At 30.9% G+C, this 20,418-nt stretch overlaps 1 protein-coding gene across 1 annotated transcript in view; it reads left to right on the plus strand.

The window, feature by feature from the left end:
* Nucleotides 1–358: 358 nt before the first annotated feature.
* Nucleotides 359–20,418, plus strand: part of LOC139481431 (vesicular glutamate transporter 1-like) — a 61,405-nt gene continuing 41,345 nt past the window's right edge. Inside the window, exon 1 of the mRNA XM_071264758.1 lies at nucleotides 359–964. Within this exon, the coding sequence (XP_071120859.1) occupies nucleotides 876–964 (89 nt within the window). The 5' untranslated portion in view covers nucleotides 359–875. The remainder of the gene's footprint in view (nucleotides 965–20,418) is intronic.

Raw genomic sequence — 20,418 nt, forward strand, 5'->3', positions numbered from 1 at the left:
TAATTCTTTCTTTTGAAGAGATACTTGTATGTACTCGTTTTATTTGAATACTGCAAGCGTTATCTTTCACTCATTATTAAAAAGTGTTGTACTTTAAAAAACGATATTAAGGATAGTTAGATGAAGTTTTATTCCAATAAATCTATCTGAGCAAATATACTCAACTTTTAATAAACTTAGAATAAATGTCAAAGCTAAAACAAATACTTATGTTCTTAATTAAGTTCAACGAAAAAAATCACGAAAATCAAATATATCAAATCGAGGATTGCAGAATGTCGCGTGCATTGAGCTCGTCTGCTTTCGTTGACGAGTGTCGATGTAAATTTCAGTATCTGTTGCATTTACCTTTAAAGTCAGATTAAGCAGATCAATACTGGCCTATTGTTATTACAACGCTCTCTTGTGAATATAATGATAGTGGAATACATTGAAAAACTCATCGCAAACTAAATCAGCTTAGAAAGAACCGTTCCTCCCACTGCAGGAATTGCCTCTGTGAAATTTAATTTACTAATGGACCCACGGGAGTTATATTGTTTTCTACCAATATCCACGAACCGTTTGATTGAATTCCTCTATTTGTGTGAACTAAAAGAAAATAACTATTTTACGAAAACGAATGTAGCGCATGAATATTTTAAAGGTTTTCTCGCATTTTGATTGGATAATTTTCATCGGACTGGAATCATCTTCTCAAATAGAACCAGTAACACCTACAGCGGCGGAAGTTGAATAATTTGATTTTCACTACATCACAAGAGGACTTTATCTGTGACGACATACATTTGTTTCTTCTTTTTCACATTTTAGCATTTGCTTGCAACTTTTCCTGCTTATAATTATTTGTTATAAAGTTGTGAATATATGAAGTGATGCCGTTTGGAAACTTTCAAACACTCAAGGAAAGAATCATCTACCCAGCAAGAGATGCCGCGTCCTCCGCAAAATCTTCTATTTCGAGGTAAGTCATTTTTTTTTTCTTGAATTATTTATTCATGCTAATTTGTTGTTTTTGTGAAAGATACTGTTACTTTGTCCAAAAGAAGTAAGAAAATAGAAAATATTCGTGGTAATACGCTTGATACTATTGAAAACAATATTAATAAACTAACATTTTAATTTTTAATATCCATCATCAACATCATGGATAATTAGAATTGAATTTAGATTTGAAGGAAGATACAAATGCATCAAAATAAATTTAATATACATATTTATATTGTTTTATTAAAGTGCAACCTGTTATCTATATAATATCACCCAGCTTATGATGCCCTATACCTATTAAGTTATCATAATTATCTGTTGTAATTATTAAATATCAATAAATAAATCGTTTTTTCTCCTTAATAATGGTATATGTGGGTTTTTTCCCAAAACAAATGCATATATATAACAATTTTGAAAAGCAATTAAGTTTTTTTTTTTAGTCTTGATTACAAAATAAGAAACAGATGGTTTGAACTTAATCAGTTTTAGATGATAGTATTGAATTTGTAATAATAAATATATGAAATTATTCACTTACGTATTTTTTTCTGTGTTTAGATCTTTTTGTAAGTTTTTAAAAATACATCCATTCTGAAAAAATGTTTGATTATTTGGAATATTGTCATCACTCCCTTATGTTCACATTGTTGTATAAAGAAAAATGTAACGAAAATGTAATTGCTTTATCTATTATTGTGCTGTTGATCAACGGAAAAGAAGGGAGCCTGTTTTTGTTGTTGAATCATATTTTTTTTTTTTTTTTGTCATTTTAAAAATTCGCTTTTTAGTTGCGAGATGATTTAGAGTTTGGTATTAGTTCTTGATATATGTTATAGACATCTATCCATTGTTGAAGACTGCATAATGACCTCTATATATCTTTTCGTTGTTTGTTCTGTTGGGTTGCTGTTAAAATGACGTATATCATCAATTTGTTTTCATATCAATTGTAGAATTCCTGCCACCCTTTCACACACAAAATAAAATACATAGTAAACAAAAGAATCATCCAATAGTCACAATGATCCTTAAAATTATGCAAACCTTTACGCCTAATTTTAAATTCAAAACGGCCGCCAGGAACGATTTTGGCGCGCTGTGTTAGATGTTACAACGCTACATCTGTGCGTCGACAACAGATTTGGAATAATATGAATAAATTGCAAATTATAATCGCCAAGTACACTTCTATTTGGTGCAAACATGATATTGTCCAACTTTATAATCAAGTCAAGTCAAATCAAATGATTGTAATTGTGTAACTGAAATCCAAAGATCAAGTTGTTACGAAGACAAACATGACATCAAAGTTAACCAACATTCATATTATACAAACATTTTGTACATAAATTAGGCCGTTAGTTTTCTCGTTTGAATTGTTTAACATTTGTTATTTCGGGGTCTTTTATAGCTGGCTATGTTAAACCAGTCTTACGTGCCCACAAACGCACTCCTTTGCCTATCTAGACCACATGATTGGTTAATTTTTGTACTATATCATAAAGTAACAACTAATAGAGTAATAAATAAGATTTGTAATGAAAAAAAAATGTTTAAATTTTTGCTGATCTTTTTTGCACCTTCGAGCCCCCTTAAACCAGTTTTACGTGCATACAAACGCGCTCCTTCTCATTTCTTTACCACATGAACATACAGCTTAGTCTCATGTCAGATATATACAAAAGATTTATAGTTTGTTCCCATTTTGAACCGCCTCTATGTTATATTCTAATGCAATTAATTTGTAACAATTGTTCTGATTGGATGACAGCAAGCGTAAAATTCTCTATCTCCTTGTCTGTAACTAAGGAAGCCGACATTTTGAATTTCGGAATGTGTTGACATGTTATTTCGACAATAATAAACAAAAAACTCACTTGTTGCGCCTAAAAATCTTCTTTTTATCAAATTTTATTACATTTTGAAGCGGCACAGATGCCTGAAAACGCCCGGTGTTTATGTTTGACGCCGGAAGCATATCTATGACGTCACCTAGTGTAGGGACCAAAGAAGATAACATCTTTTCGCGGAATTTTCTTTAATGAATATTTTACACTGAAATATTGATTGAAATTTAATTATGAACTTGTTTTGCATTAGAATAGAGATAACTGTATTGTATTTGAAGCTTTGCGGACGTCCATCGGTAGTTTTACTGTCGCAAATACCCGTTTACCTGTCTCCGCTCCGCGTCGCCAGGTAAACTAAATTTGCGACAGTAAAACTACCGATGGACGTCCTTAAAGCTTCAAATACAATACAGTTATCTCTTAAATGTTTTTCCCTATTTCAAAGACATTTTTTCTCATATATAACAGCCTTTTATGAGTAATTGGAAAGACATGTAATCGTCTAGATAAATCAAATTCTTCTGGAAGCAGGTGTTTTGTAAATTATACGAATTAATATCCAATGAAAAGCAATACTAGCATTATTCTTTTTTTTCATATCTTTGTTGTACAAAAATGTATAAGGAATTGATGTGTAGCATAGTTATGCAAATTTAAGGTTTTGTATTTGATTGAGGACGGCAGTAGGATTAATTATACTGTCTGTTCATAGGACGAATCAACTTTAAGTCATACCAAAAGCTTGTTTTGAAAAAGAAAATTACACTGCAATGGAATCTGCATGCTGTTTGAAAAAAAAATGAGAAGTGCAGACGCATATCATAATTATTTAATCCTTGTTTATGTTTTTTTCTTCTTACACAACAAATTGTTGCATGTTATCCCTGCGATGCGTCTTATTGAAGATTCCAACTGTGCTTTACTATATCACACTTTCTGCTGTGAATAAAACCTTTCAAGATCTTAGACATTCAGTACTTTATAGTCTTTTATACTTTGTACCACCCAGTTCTTCATATTTCACGTCGATTTGAAACTAAAAAGTATTGGGAAAACCATGATTTTGATGTGAAGTTTATCTTTTAACAATATCAATGCATTATTGAAAATAGAGTAGGATTATAAAAAGATTATTGATGTTTTTAAAATCCTCTTTTCAAACACGACGTAAATGTATCTACCCGAGATTTATAAAATCGATCTATTTGTTTAAAACGTGAAGGCGTGAGAGAAGAGTATTATTTCACAATGCATCGACAAATAAGCCGCGGTGGAAAGCTTTTTATCAAGCGCGCATCGATACTTTTACATCTAATTGACTGAGAGAAAAAATATTTATTAGACACTCAAAAGCTTCTATTATGTAAAAGACATTCTACGTTTTCTCTATATCCGCAGCTTTGTTCATACAAAAAGTTCAAATGTTTCCGACATTGATAATTTTAACGAATTGATATACGGATTGTGTTCGCACGTTTCTCGTTAATGGTTCTCTATTTTAAGTTAACCGTCCAGTGAATTCTGGCATAAAATGACACATTTCAAATCGATAGAAACATGTATTTTTTATCAGGTAGATTTCATTCTACGTCTGGTCTATTGATTGTTTAAATGATAGATGAGCTAAATCAGGCAGGCTGGAACTCATTAATCGACCAGAGAAGTTAGGTACAACAAGTTAATGACGGTTTATGGGTGTTTTGCCTGTAGCCAGTAATCATCCACGCGCTCTGCAACATCCTCTAGCTAATACGTACACCAGAACCAACATAAAGATGGAAATAAATTTGAAACTTTTATTATTTTTTTTTTTGGCTAAGATTCCTACAAATTGTTTTAACTGTATTGCTGAGTGTATGAATTTTAACAGTTCTTTCCTTAAAAATAGCATGATGATAGAAGTATATGGTGAATAGTTTTATATATCTGTACTACTAGTCGTCGTTCAATAGATAAAAATGTTGTAATAAATAATGATAGATCAAGGTTAAGATTATGACCAAGTGAAGATATAAAATAGAACTTCTCAATGTTTCGAGAATTGTAATGATCAGATAACGTTGTTGTCAAAACATATGCAATGCAAAAACAAATTAGATATGTAGAGCCTGTAGTCTGTATTAAAAGCTGTCACTACCATTGTTAAACAATTTATTCTGAACGAACACTTGTTTTTGTATAGTATTTCTAATTTGTTCTTCTTTTCCCCATGGGCAGGGTGAAATCTGATCTAAATGTATTTTTTATACATCTATTTTGTATGCACAACTGCTTCAGACGCATAATTCATTAGAAAAGTCAAAGTCGGTATGCATTTTGCGTTGATAAGCTTAGCGTGTATGCCCTTAAACCCATGTATGAACATACAAGTTACACTCGGTATACTGTCCTCTTAGCTTTTGTTTATTAAACTCTTGAGACGTGTCTTCCATTATTGTATATTTAATGTTAGTTATTCCTTTTTTATACTATTCTAGGTTTTATATTCTTAAATGCGTACATCGGTCATGTTCAGTTAGTTACAATGCTTGATGAATGTCTATTACTTAGTCGAAGGTTAGGAATGCTAAAACAAAAAGACACATTCATGTAGCAACTATATGTTTATTCACTGATGTGCGCAACCAAATAATAGGAATTAAGCTTAAAGGATATGCAGAGCAATCACACCAAATATAACGCAAAATCTATAATATATTTATAACACCAATAGGAAGAAAAAACCAAAATAACACCAAATAGTACGCAAAAACATAAATAACACCAAATAGAACGCAAAAAAAACCCTGAAAAATTACAAAATTGGATGAAAAACGTAAATTACATTAAATAGGGTTTTTTTTCTGTTTCAATCTAAGGTTTTATCTAAATTATTTTCTGGTTTCCAGTGCATGCTTTGTCATAGCTATAAAGGCCGGGTTTGACATCTTTTATCTGCAACATCATTTCAAAGAATTTTTCTTACTACATGACAATGTTGATTCCCTAGTCTATCTTATTTTGATCTAAATGATTTTAAAGTTTTAGCTCAGAAAAGTTTTTGGGTTTTCATATTTATACAATTCAAATTGGGTAGAATGGGTTGACTTTCTAAGCCTTATTTTATATAGTTTCTCTAGATTTGCTTGTGTCTGTAATTTCGTGTTAATTCGTATCTTTTTCAACTGATTTCTTCCCTTTTTCAACTGATTTCTTCCCTTTTTCTTCCCTATTTGTTCATTGCTTTTTCTTTGTTCTATTGTGTTTTATGTCCTTTTTTATACTACATTATCCAAAAGAATGCATTTACATTGTGCATGTTGTGTCCTGGTATGTTTTTGAAAGACCTCCAAGACATTGGTCCTCAAGGGTCCTCAATGTCTCATACTGTGTCACCTTTAAATACATTGTCTGTACATTAGCTCTCATTAAATGATAATTATAAAACTGACAACCAATTATAACTGCTAAAAGATCAAGACCTTTCAATTAAAATGGCAAACTTCGCGACAACACATTGTTAACTAAAGACCAAACTGCGAGATGACTGTCTGAAACCGACAAAGAAATGAATGCTAAATGATTGTAATTCTCAAAGCATCCCTAAGGCACCATATCAACTATGATCTTGAAAAGCAAAATAACTTGGAGGCTTGAATAGGTCTCAGGAGGGTATCTTAATACATCTATTGGTTTCTACATTTAAAAGAAAGCCATTCTGTCACTGGAAATCAATTTCAGGGATCCCTTGTTGAAATAACTATGACATGTTTATTAAGACTAAACAATGGGTTATATGAAGTAATTTCAATATCATCGATGCTAGAGTTTAGAAATTTTTGCCAAGTTATTCCCATAAGATGAATGTTTTATATTGCATCCATTTGCACTTTCAAAATTCCGTTTTCGCTTACGTTTATTTCTTCGAAGATTGCTTCCTGAAAACTGATTAGTTGAGTAAGAAAGCTATAAAAGGATAAACAGATTGGCATTAAGTACCGAATAATGCATTGAATTTATTTGATGTATTTTCAGATAGAATGTAAACAAAATTAAATATAAGGCATTGGACTTAATGGGTTAACAAAATTAAATGAAACCATTAATTGTTAAATCTTGTTTCCCGTCTCATTCACGATACAGAGCATTCCAGTCTTAGATACATGTACAATTATACGATATCGATATTTCGTTGATTTATTCAATGACCAAGTTCTGTAAGAATGTGTCACTGCTCCTAAGACATATGTCGAGTTTGTTGTAACACATGTCACTGTTTCCCAAGACACATACCATGGTTTTTTGAGACATATTGTCGCTGTTCCTTGAGACTCGTGTTTGATTGTTTCTAAGATATTTACCACCATTTAATGTCGATTAGTATCTCAAATAAACATTACTCCCTACTTATTCTTTATTACGGTTGAATGAATGTGAAAGTATATGATTTTTAAGTTTAAAGCGAGACAATGTCAAACTTCATAAGTGTCCTCCTTCTTATATTTTGTTTCCGAAGTTGTATTTCATTAAATCATTTAAATCTATACCAAATTATTGTCTGCCTATTTTCATGAGTTTATTAGGATAGTTATCGCATGATTTTTGATATTCGAGAACTCCGGATTTATAAACAGCAGAAGTGCTTTTTAATTTGACGCAGCCTTTTTATTTGGTTCATTTTGTATTTTTGGATGTCAAAAATAAAATTCATTTAAATTTTTTTAATTCTTGAAGATTACAATTAAAACATAATAACAAAAAATATTCTAGAAAAACAATCATTTTGAGGTAAATTCTGGAAATTTACGGAAAACAGTTTCAAGCCATGAGTACTGTGTAATTTCTACATTTGTTTTTAACATGAATAAAATATAAGATGTGGTTGTGAACCAGGAAGGATTGTTCCACATGGTTTATTGTTAATCAAAATTTGTAAGACTTTTTTGGATTGAAGGTTGAATACCATTTCCCATCGGTGCCATTCTTAAATATGACAAAACAAATCTATAATGTAAGAATTATATAATGATGTTGAATACTTTTGACCAAAGCTTACCAACAACAGAGAAATGGTAAACTTCAACATATCGAATTGAGGAAATGGTTCATAACACATGCACATACTTAGCATTATACTCTAGGTAATTAACTTTTTACCATTACCCTTAAATACTTGTTGAGCTGTTTCGATGAGCGATGACATTGTAGCGAGACTAGCTCCCAAAAGATTCCAGTTTTGCTTTTTTTTTCATTTTAATACGTATCATATTTTATTATCTCAGACTTGTATTAATATTCTGGAAAGTAATGATAAAGTATTGCTTCGAGATATATATTATCATAGCAGAAAAAAATCAATGAATTTATGAAGCAGCAATATGCATTTAAAAGCATGGAATTTAACTCTTAAACGGAACCGTTAACATTAGTTTACATTTCATTTAACATGAAATTTAACACAACATTTTCTGTTTCATAAAATGTTGACAAATATTAATTTCATGTTTAAAACAGTTCTGTTTCATGAACATTTCCAATTTGCACGATTATTTTATGTTCAAAAATGGCATTTTTTGTTGTGAACTGAATTGTAATAATTGTAATAGTGATTGCTCAACAGGGGGTGTTCAGAGCATTCAATAATATTGATAAAATCACTTTATTGCTGAATTAATTGTTCAATATCGATTTCAACGTTTATTAGGTTGTAGTAATTATATAAACCACATGCAATAAATTAGGTTTTTTGAAAGTTTGAAAGATAGGGATCAGGAAAAAGTAACTAATAGTGTTATAAAATGGAGAACACAGAATTACAGAAAATGTAATTTCAAACCGGTACAAGACCCATTATGTCAGATTGATAAATTACAGAATTTAAATTGATCGGAAAGAATACATGAAGCGTTTACATTTACAGTCTTGCGTAATTCTATCCGAACGACATATATTTTACAAATTTGTCATAGAAAAAAATAGTACAAAATGAACGAGTTATACTCATTTCTCATGATTACTTTGGTAGTAATTTGAAAAGGACAAAAATAACCTGTTTACTGTCAATTTCTAGAATAACTTTGATTTTTATAAATAACGACACTGAAACCATAAGACTTCTTTTCTTATTCTTTTTATGGGTTTCGAATAATGTACAGACATGTTATTGTTAATATTGTACTAGTGAGACATCTATTGATTAATAAACGTTCGTCTCTTTTGAGGAATATATTATATTATGTTAAGATTGATTGTTGGTTGCTTAACGTCCAGTGGTAAATATTTCATGCATATTGAGGACGAGAACAAGTTCACAATAAATACAATAGGTAGGTTGATACAATAGAGGCCATATGGGATGATGGTCGGGATAATTTGAACTGCCACTGGAAAATGAGGGTATATTGGATAGGGACAGAAATTTTGCCTTGCAACAGGCCACATACGGACCCCTCAAAGAGTTGTTGCAAGGGTTCTTAACGTGCAAAGAGCGTGGCTCTCTCTTTACACGAGGCATCGGATTTAACGTTCCCCTTCTGACCGGACGTGACTGCGAACTTGATACATCCCGCACAGCCAAACGGACGCCCCACTTCGGCAAGCGTTTTACTGCCGTTCGGGAGAAGACCAAGTGACCATATTTCTATACCCCAGTCACCCTTGGGGTTATTATGTTAAGAAATTTGAAAAATAACAAAACCAATGAAGTCGTTCGAAATGATTCACATCATTTTATTTTGTAGATTTTTTAAAATTTTTCATTTAAATTGATTGGTGTTTAATTTATACAAGTCCAGTTGCATGCATGTTCAGAACGAGGTCAAATTTACAGTTTATTCAATGTGTGATTTCTGTAAAAGGAGATTGACTGGGAAAATGACAGTCAAATTTATAATTCAATCGGAAACTGAAGAAATATGGATAGAGAAATATAAGAGATACCATGTGGCTTATTTTCGATTGTAATATGGGGAAGCTTTAAACTTCAAATTTAACAAAATAAAGTCTATTCGATAAACGCTTTAAATACATAAAGTCCAATATATATACCAGGCATATAGAATATCACGTATTTAAGTAATCCGACAAAGTTTGTCTCTTCCCGTAAAAGATCTCGCCACAACAAGGATTTGTTAATATTGCTATAATAGAGGGCAATGAAATTGAACGACTGAATTATTTGGGATTATATGAAGCAGATATTTGTAATTGAAGATGAACTGACCAAAAAAAAAAAGAGATGTCTACCTTCGAGCTGAAAGTTTAAAGCTACCAGGCCATGCGTTGTCCAGTCTGTTTGTGGTTCTTAATGTTGCATTTAAAGTGGATATTTTGCCGTATTTTTTTATATAGATATAGAAAGATGTGGTATGAGTGCCAATGAGACAACTCTCCATCCAAATAACAATTTATAAAAGTAAACCATTATAGGTCAATGTACGGCCTTCAACACAGAGCCTTGGCTCACACCGAACAACAAGCTGTAAATTTAAAATTACTAGTGTAAAACCATTCAAACGGGAAAACCAACGGTCTAATTCTTATTTAGTCCAATTTGAAAAAATGTCATTAAAACAACTGCCTGTTCGGGATAAGTGTTGCAATGGTATCAACATAGGACTTATCATGAGGAGAAAGGGAAAGTTTTAACACAATGTGTTTTATTAAGACAAATTAAAGTCGTGAAAATGCTTTGTTTGAATTTTAAATGATGGTTTAAATATGTCCCTTTATTAAAAATTTGTATCCATAATTAATTGTTTTGACAGTGCCCTAGTTATTGTCATCGTGTTCATGACGTCATGCAAAAGTTGTGTAATTTCAGAACTTAACCGGATTGCAATAAAAGCTATATCGTCTATAAGCTGGTTCTCGGCTAAAAATCACACTTATGTAATCGTTAAATACAAGCGGATTCCAGTTTTAATGTCTACTTATAATTTGATTACACCCACATGCATGCATATACGATTGTAATTGTGTATTCGGTAACACCATTCATTTTCTGTCATCATTTAAAGCAGATTATTTTGTGTAATGTTTTCGTTGACATACTGTATCATGTTTCTGAACGAAATGTTTTCTATGACCTTTATATACAAATACGTGTGATACTTATTTTGCTTTATACATGTAGCTGTATCAGAACTTCAAATTCCGACATAAGGATGATGAATAATTCAACACTTTTAATCAAATTATTTTCTGTATTTAAACAAAAATGCAATTTTATAGATTTTTCTAATTTTGACATTTAATGACATTGCTTATAAGACTCTTGATAAATATTCAGATGCTTCTGAATTTTAGATATTTGTTTTGTGAATTAGGTAATAAAACAAATACTTCATGTTAAAAGTGTTGTCTTAAATATTTCTTATAATAAGTTAGTGATGGTCGTTCTTTAGTTTTCTATGTTATGATTTGTGTACTATTGTTTGTCTGTTTTTCTTCTTTAGCCATGGTATTGTCAGTATATTTTCGACTTGTTAGTTTGAATGTCCTTCTTGTATTGTGCGCCTCTCTTTCAGCCTACTAATAACTAACACTTTCATGTTGCTGATACATCTTTAGAATCGAACTGTATGAATAATTCATTACTACTCTATAAGCCCCCCCTTTTATCATGTAATCGATATTATTCTTCTTTTGAAAGATATTTTTGCAAGATCATGTCTTACTAATAAAATCCTATCACTTCTTGCAAATTTTGTTTATTAATTTTTTATGGCGACCATCATATTAGCTTGAGAGTGTTTGATGTCCAGGACGACGACGGATATTGTAATTGAATAAGTTCTTATTTGCATAGAAATGTCCTCGTAAAAACGTCTTATCACATAAAATTACCTGATAATTTGGATAGTCCATTAATGGACAAGAAAACACATCTTTTTTCCAGGAAGTACTGTAATATTAATGGAAAGAATGGCTTTAGTGACATCTAAAATAAAGAGAATTAATACCAGGGCTGGTATAGTAGGTTTAATGCATCTATTTTGAGAAAAAAACATATACATTTACCAAAACTAAAAGCTAAATACATTTTTGTAATAGCTGAAAATGTGTGTACTTTTACATTTTGCTTTAAAAAATCAAAACAAAAATGTTCATTATTTTCAACCTTGCTGTATGTGATAGTGTGTGTATTGTTAAAGGATACTTTTTGTTAGTGATTGTCTCTTTTTGGGTTTATTCTCATTCTTTCTTCTATTCATATTCATAGTGAATGTCATTTAGAAGTCTCAAATGAAAACTGTACTTTTTTTAACTATTAGTTAACGAAATAAGAAGAGGGAGTCTGCGTGAGAAAAAAGATAAAAATAATTAAACCTGATGACTTTTAGATAAGAGTGATCGAACATGCAAATGTTGCGGAAATTGTAATTAAATTAACACTATATGCAAAGGCAATCCCTTAAGACTGCGTCTTGATAAGATATATGGGATAATTTTAGATAGAGCAATTCATTATAGAAAGTTCCATTAAAAGGAAGCATAATTTCTTGTAACGATCAGAGTGTAAACATATATTAATTAGATAGTACTTAAATGAACATTAGAGAGATAGAATAATTCGGATAATAAATTAATCTAGAAGGGCTAACCAGACACCATCATCTTCAAGTGCTACTAACATTAAATTAGGCCGTTATTTCTCATCGATTCTTACAAAAATTGAAATACAAATCATGGCTGATATATATAAATGAAATTAGTAAAAGTCATAATTATTAAACACATTTGGAATCACTTGTAACTGTTGATGATTTTACTTGGTATTTGTCCATTTTCTCATAAAAGTTTGGTGTTTTGCTATAAAAATTGTCTAAAATAACGTTTTATTTAAATAAATATTGCAGAATAAGAATAAATGGACACTCCACTCTCCGAATCCAATTAAGCTAGAATAGTCCATGTATTTTTTATTATTCCCATATTGCATGTGAACCCACATAAACGTTTATTTATGCAAAAAATCGACAAAAAGACAACAAAAGAATGATGAACGGTATCCCAACTGAACACCCCACTATCTTTTTTAACAAAAACATCAATATAAATTTCTGTTTTCTAACAATTACACATGAGAAAACTTAATGTGGCGTCATTATCAATACATTTCTTTATTGTCGATGTTTTGTCATCAGTGGGAAAATTTATTAAACAACGTACAATTCACGCAAAGAACTATTAGACTTCGTGCCGATCATTAAAGCTTCGATGCTTTTCAAAATTCATTTATAATTCATTAACTTTTAATGCTCAGAGAAGTATTAATTTGTGTAGATGACTTATTATGTTTGTTCAAAGATGACAAGAGAATAGATTGAACGACAGAAAGCAAAGAATATTGCCAATCAGTAAATGACATTCGCACATTTAAAAGCAAAACATAATTTGGTCTTTATTAAAATGGTGAATGACACAACAATCAGAATCATATCTACGCTTTAAATGAACAATATTTCCGGTAGAACATCTTCTCTATTCAGAGTCATAGATAAGCTTTGTTTTGGATTTCTGGCACGTAGATTATTTCCCCGTCATTGATGAGTCCATATCAATTTCAACAGAATAAGTCGAATGTAATTGATTTGTTGTCAGTTTCAGCCACTGGCCACCGGTCATATTAACATCAATGTTTTTTTCACATTGTAATCACGATGTGACATTTATTTAAAGTAATATCTATGACAAAAGAGTCAGTCAGTTCAAATGAGAAACAGCCTTATTTATACTGAAAACTTGCCCAGAAAATAAGTCAAATGAATTTTATCTTAATGTTAGATTATAAGAATTGAAAATGTCAGTTCAAATAAGAAACAGCCTTATTTATACTGAAATCTTGCCCAGAAAAGAAGTCAAATGAATCTTATCTTAATGCTACAATAAATTATAATAATTTAAAATGTATTTGCGATTTCCATGGAACTATTTCATCAAAACGCTTTATTATGTGGGTAATGATTCAATAAAATGTACGGTAATATTCTTGTAGCTTGCTGACACATTTCCTCTCTCATTATAACATCATACACCCCATCGTTGATATTATAAGAAAACAGAATTTATAATGGATACACATGCATTTTTAGCTTGTTGGTGACATTTTTTGGGATTATTATTTCGGTTTGATATACTGGTCGTATCCTTCAATCATCATTATTTTCGATAAGGTGTTTTATACTATCAAATACTGTTTGTACAAAAATAACAGCTCTGTACCATCATTGTTTTTGATCAATGTCTTAAAAAGAAAATGTAGAAAAAGGAGATAATCGGTGTACTAGAATATGACACATTATTACTAAATACAATTGACAAAACCTAAGGCAAGGGGACCGCCTTTTTTTTTGCTGATTGTCATCTGAATAGCACAGTGAGGCCTTTTTCATGGACATAAAAGGTTCCAGGTCACTGCAAGTCAAGACAGCCGTTAAGATTGTGTTTTGCTCCATGTTGATAATGGATAATTCTTTGCATTGGACCACTCAAATTTGAGGTCATATGCAAAATATCACCCTAAATGAATGAACTGTGATTTCTTCTCCATTTTTTTTTTAATTTAATACTTTAAAAACATAATAGAATACTGATGTAAAGAGAAATTAAACAATTTCAGGGCGAAAAAAAGTCTTCACTAATTTACCTTTTCAGAACATCAATCGAACGCTACCCCTTTATTTCTAAATCTTAATTGTATTTGACTGCATGATACATCAATGAACTGATCAAACACTGATATCATCTGAATCATAAATCTATACCAAGCAGACAAGGGTATCTATACTTTTCATTACATTTGGCATCATATATAACGTTGAATTAATTCCCTATCCAATACATTTGATTTTCAATAATTAAGTATGGCCTTCTTGATGAACATTACAATCCTCTATCTATAGAGATACCTAGAAATTGATACACTCTAAAATGAATTGCAAATAGAAACTCATTAGAAGTTATTTTAATTTTATAAATAAATTAAATGATGGTTCAGTTCTAATGTAATTCATTGATTTGATATTTTAAACCAACCGATTCCTATCCATTAGCAAACATTATGAAATTTATCGATTAAATCAACAGAAATGAACATTAGAAACATTCATTGAAACTACCAACGTTAATCATGTACTTCCGTTTTCTGTTTCTAAAAACTTTACCTGCTAATGGATGGATTACATTATATATGATTAAAGAATAAAGATACAAATGTTTTAAGAACCAATCTATGAATGCAGGTAAACAATCCACCCACCAGGAAATTGTTAAACCAACACAGGTCAGAAGAGTTCAAGACTAGGATTGGTCCATCACATGACACAAAAACAAAAGGGGAAACAATCCAGAACTTACTCTTATAGAAAAGACGTAAGACGACTTCGGCTATTCCGTTTAACTCCATTTGGTTATTTGTGCACCGAATGATTTTTGTGGCTTTTCGAACTTCTTACTTTCTACCGTACCTTCAAACGGTTATTCTCGAATCACGTGGCTTACGCGTTTAAATCACAATTATGTGTTTATTTAAAAGGAATGTCTGTTAATTTAACATTTTTATAAATTCTGACTAAGGTGTTTCCACCAATGGTTGTCATGGCATTTTAAAATTAGCATAAAATGTTTTGGCTTTTGTTTTCTCATTTCTTTGCACTACCATAGCAAAATCATCCATCCTGACATACAAGTTACAAAAAACGCAGGGCACAGACTAAATATCTTCGTCGTCATGTTAGAAAATAGTCGAAGATGTCCCCACATTATAATACTTTGATAATATCACATTGAATTCTGCCTACCTAAGAGGATTATTGCTTTCATTTTGTTTTGATCCCTTGATATGATGATAAGTCTTATATGCTGTCATTTTATCTCTCCCACACTGTATAGAAAGATGACTTTGAATCTTAGTATTCCAGGAGATTTTAATCAGATTAAGTGAACCTATATTATATATTTGATAAGGTTATTCTTTTGATCAAATTTATCTCCACTAATTTGAGGAATTTGAACAGTTATCATTAGTTATTTTACCTGTGTAGCTTTTTTCATATATATATATATATATATATATGTATTAAAAGAAAACAAAATGAGTTTTTGGATAATTCAGTGTCTGTTTTACAATTTTGGTCAGGCCTTCGAGTCAATTTAGATCTGGTCAATCTGAGTTGAGACTGCTCAGTAGTTGTTATTTACCTATTCACATCAACATTCTACTGCAATGTTTGAAAAGCTTATTAAGTGACTGGTAGAGACTGTCTGAATTTACCGCAGTGAATAGGTCTGAAAATTTACCTAAAGGATGACATATTGTTCAGCTGATGATAAAATGAAAATGTCCATTTAAGACTAAATATTTTCTGATTGTGAAAATAATAGAGAAAGAGGGTTTCAACAGGAAAGGATATTTTGTCCAATGGTGCAGGGTATATACAATTCAAAACATATTTTTTATTCTATGCGAATGTCTTACAAGTGAAAGGCTTCGTTATATACAAAACCAGGTTTAAACCACCATTTTCTACATAAGGAAATGATTATAGGAAGTCAGAAATATGACATTTATTTTCCATTCATTTGATGTGTTTAAGTTCTTCATTTTGTCTTTTGATAATGGATTTTCAGTTTTGAATTTTCCTTTTAGTTCGGATTTTTGCTATTTTGCTTTTTTCATATGTAAATGTGTGTATAAAACATATTACATCGTTCATTTTTAGAAAAGTGACTTATTTTTTTTAGAGTTGGTATTATTTTAAAAGTTTTGGAAATGGGGATCATTTCTTATTTGAAGAACAATGGAAATGGTGTATGTTGTACTGATAATTTATTGCATGTAATAAGTTGTTTGATTTTTGTTGGGAAATTTATCAATTCTTACATATTTTATTATATAAGTCTGATTTATAATAACCATAAATAGCTCAAGGACCGATATTTAGGACTCCTTGCTGGTTCACCAATTCCAATTTGCTAAGGGAAACTCAAATGGGAGATTACTTCACATTTTGATGTTTTGAAACACTTTGAATTTACAATAATCATAATTTTCTATACTCCTTCTATCTCACCTTTGTAATAAATCCATATCACATGCCGTATCATCCTCGACCAATATCATCCCTCAGACCTAAAGGCCTTCTGGCTGATATTGGTATCTCGGGATGATACGGCATATGATACGGATTTTGCCATGTATTATTCTCTATATACACCAATCGAACTAAATACCAAACAAAACCTGCGTATTTTCATGTATGCATATTTACAATTTTATATACGCTTTATCATATATTTCAACAGGAGAGTATATATATTCTGCTTTCTGATCCCTAGCACCTGGGTTACCTTCAGTTCTACTTTTGTCTTGTTTTAAAAGCTTTTAAAGATCTGCTCAATTACTCACCCGAAGCACCTGGGTTACCTTACAATTTGCGTGCTGTTGTTTTTAAAATATTTTGTTTATCGTATTTTTTTGTGTGTTTTGTATGGTATTTCATTGAGTTCTTTTTTATAGTTGTATTTCGTTTGTCAGAAATATGAAAACTCGACGTTTGTGACGTCACATGCCAAACAGTGACGTCATTCAATAAATTGAGTCACGCCCGATTGACCATTCATTTAGGACACATTTTATGGAAAAATATTTCTGAAGCTTAAATCAAAAAGGAGTTTATGTAAAAATGAAAAAAAAAAATAGTTGGGGTGTGATAAAGGGTGCAATAAAGGGTAGGGGTGTGATAAAGGTTAATGACAAAGGGTGCGCATCAAAAATGCGCGATATGGATTTAACAGCAGGCTATTTGTCAAATATTCAAAACTACTGTATTTACCTCTAAATGTATGATAAATATGTATAAAGTAAATTAACAAAAATACAAAATTTCAAGGAAATTTCAAAAAGAAAAGGTCCTTTCTTAAATGAAAAAATCAAAAGCTCAAACATATCTAATAAATGATATAACAACTGTCATGAACCTGACTTGGTATAGGTATTTCCTCTTAAGAATGGTGGATTTAACTAACTCTTCCTTGTATGACAGAAAATGCACAACTCTTGTTTGATATTGCGGTCGATTGGTAAATATATGTATGTATAAATGATAATTTTTGTGTATGCTGTGTTGATAAATTATTGAATTTAATGACCTGTGTTTAATATTGAGTTCGATGTATGTATACATGATGATTTCCAGAACTGCTAAAGTGCTATGAATGTTATAACTATTCATCCCTTGGTTCTCCACAAAAGGTAACAAATCAATCGTAATTATATTAAGTGTCTACAATAATTATTGTAATATTATTTCCTCCTGAGAATCAAAGGAGTCTGCTGCAATTAGAATGGTACAAATATACATCAAATATCATCAATTTGACGGCAAATAGCACAAGGATTGCTTATTAATTTAGCCTATGCTGTTTTAATTAAATTGTTCTACCGGATGAAACAAAATAGAGATAAGACCTATCTTTTATTTCGACAACACGATACCGTTTATGACGACAAATAGGTTTTCTTTGGTTTTCTTATAATATTAAGAGATTCTGAACAATCATCATAGTGATAGAGAGACAAAAAGATAACAAAGGGACATTCAAACTGATAAATTAAAAAAACCAACGCAAGGGCAAAAATTGAAATACGATGAAAAGCAAAACAAGTGAGATTCATATCAATTTAAAAAAGAGTAGATGTTGTATTGTTGCGAATGAGACAACTATTTACCAGGGTCACATGTTGTGAATATAAGCAGTTGAGGGTCACCGTACGGTCATCAAAAATGCTACAACAACTATACTGTATATTCGTCTTATAAGGGCCTTTCATGAAAAACGAAAACAATCAAACCTAAAAACTATCGGTATATTTTATAATAATACAATTTAGAAAAAATAAATACGACAGACCTGACCCAACGACAACAACTGAACCACGGGCGTCTCATGATCATATGATAATAATATATAATATGATATTTTTTGACTAAATTTGGAGTTCGAACAACGAATTTTTTGAATTTTATGAAAGAGTTGTATATTTTTTTATACGGTAATTGCAATTTTTGAGACGATTCACAAAAAAGACAATACACAAACATAAGAAAACGTAAAATGGCAAAAACAAATAATTAGAATTCATTATTATTACCTTTCATTTGCTTATATCCTCAGCTGAAATCAAATGTGCAAATATTTAATTTCATGCCATTTTACAACAAAACTTAAAGCAATCTAAACAATATGAAACGCACATTTTTTGAAGGCCTACCTGAATAACATATTGGCAGTATATTTCATGAAATATTCCCTTCATTTTCAGCAAATACGACCATACGTACTTGATAAATGGTATTCGTTGTTGCTTATCTGCATTAGTATACTTAGATACAGTAATGTTTATCAAATATTTTATATAATAATTTTAGATAACATATTTCATTTATTAAGATATTTTATAAAATTGTTATCTAAGATTCAATACATAAAGCTGGTATGAGCCTTGGTTAATTTGTTATAGAAGGGCAGCCATTACAACGGAAAGCTGTAACTCACCGCATTGTGTTTGTGTAAATTGTATTGCCCGATCTTAGTATTATGTGTTAAGGACGGTCTTTCTTTAATTCATGGTTTTTTATTTGGACATTGTTGTCTCGCCTCGATTTTAAAATTTGTTCCTAGTACTGACTCTTGTGCACATAGAGAATACGTCAAAATCATCATACAAGACTAATGCAAACTTTACCTAGAGGTAGAAAACCACAGTGCTTCGATTAATTCAACAGTTTGTAAACCGCATTTTAAAATAAAATGAACACATCAGCGATATTTTATTTCAAAACAAAAAAAAATGGGTGGCGATACCTTTGGTGATAAAAAACGTCAACCAGCAGAGTCATCGATGCAGAGGTCCTATAAACTCATCAATGATACCAAGTTTATACTTTATAAAGGCAGTTGGATTTTTTTTACTTTCATTAAGTACTGACATCATTTACATTCTGATTGTATACATTTCTATATTCATAAATAAAGAACGGCCGATTTCTTGTATTTTTTATTAGTGTATGTGTTGGTATGTTATTTGATACAAATATGTATGCCAGATTTTGAAGAAACGAATTTGTTGCTAAAATCTAATTTGTTGTCCATCACTTCAGTTTGTCAGTACAAATAATTAAAAGAGACAGAATTTACACAGCGTCTTTATAAATCTGTGTACATACCGTGGGCATTGCTATCGGAATATACATTTACTTGCGCATGTTATAAGACAATAAAGCCTACGGATGATTTAGATTAAAACTGACGATGTTCTAGATTAACGGAAATATTACTAGATAGAAAGTCCCTGTAGGTTCGGGTAGATTGATTAAGTTTTCCTATGCTATGCAGAGAAGACTGATTTCCTTTGAATTAGGTCTCTTGGGTCCCAGAGAGCTTAGTAATGACATAAAGAATTACAGTTTAAGAAGAAATATGTGCGAAACTAAAAGCGATAAATATCTTGTAATAATGCATTCACACAAAATATATGGAGTATGCAAAAGTTTGTCTTGTAGGCAATAGCAACAGACTGCTTACGTCATCA

This window comes from Mytilus edulis, chromosome 7 (genome assembly GCF_963676685.1).
Source record: "Mytilus edulis chromosome 7, xbMytEdul2.2, whole genome shotgun sequence".
In the NCBI taxonomy this organism is placed as follows: domain Eukaryota; kingdom Metazoa; phylum Mollusca; class Bivalvia; order Mytilida; family Mytilidae; genus Mytilus; species Mytilus edulis.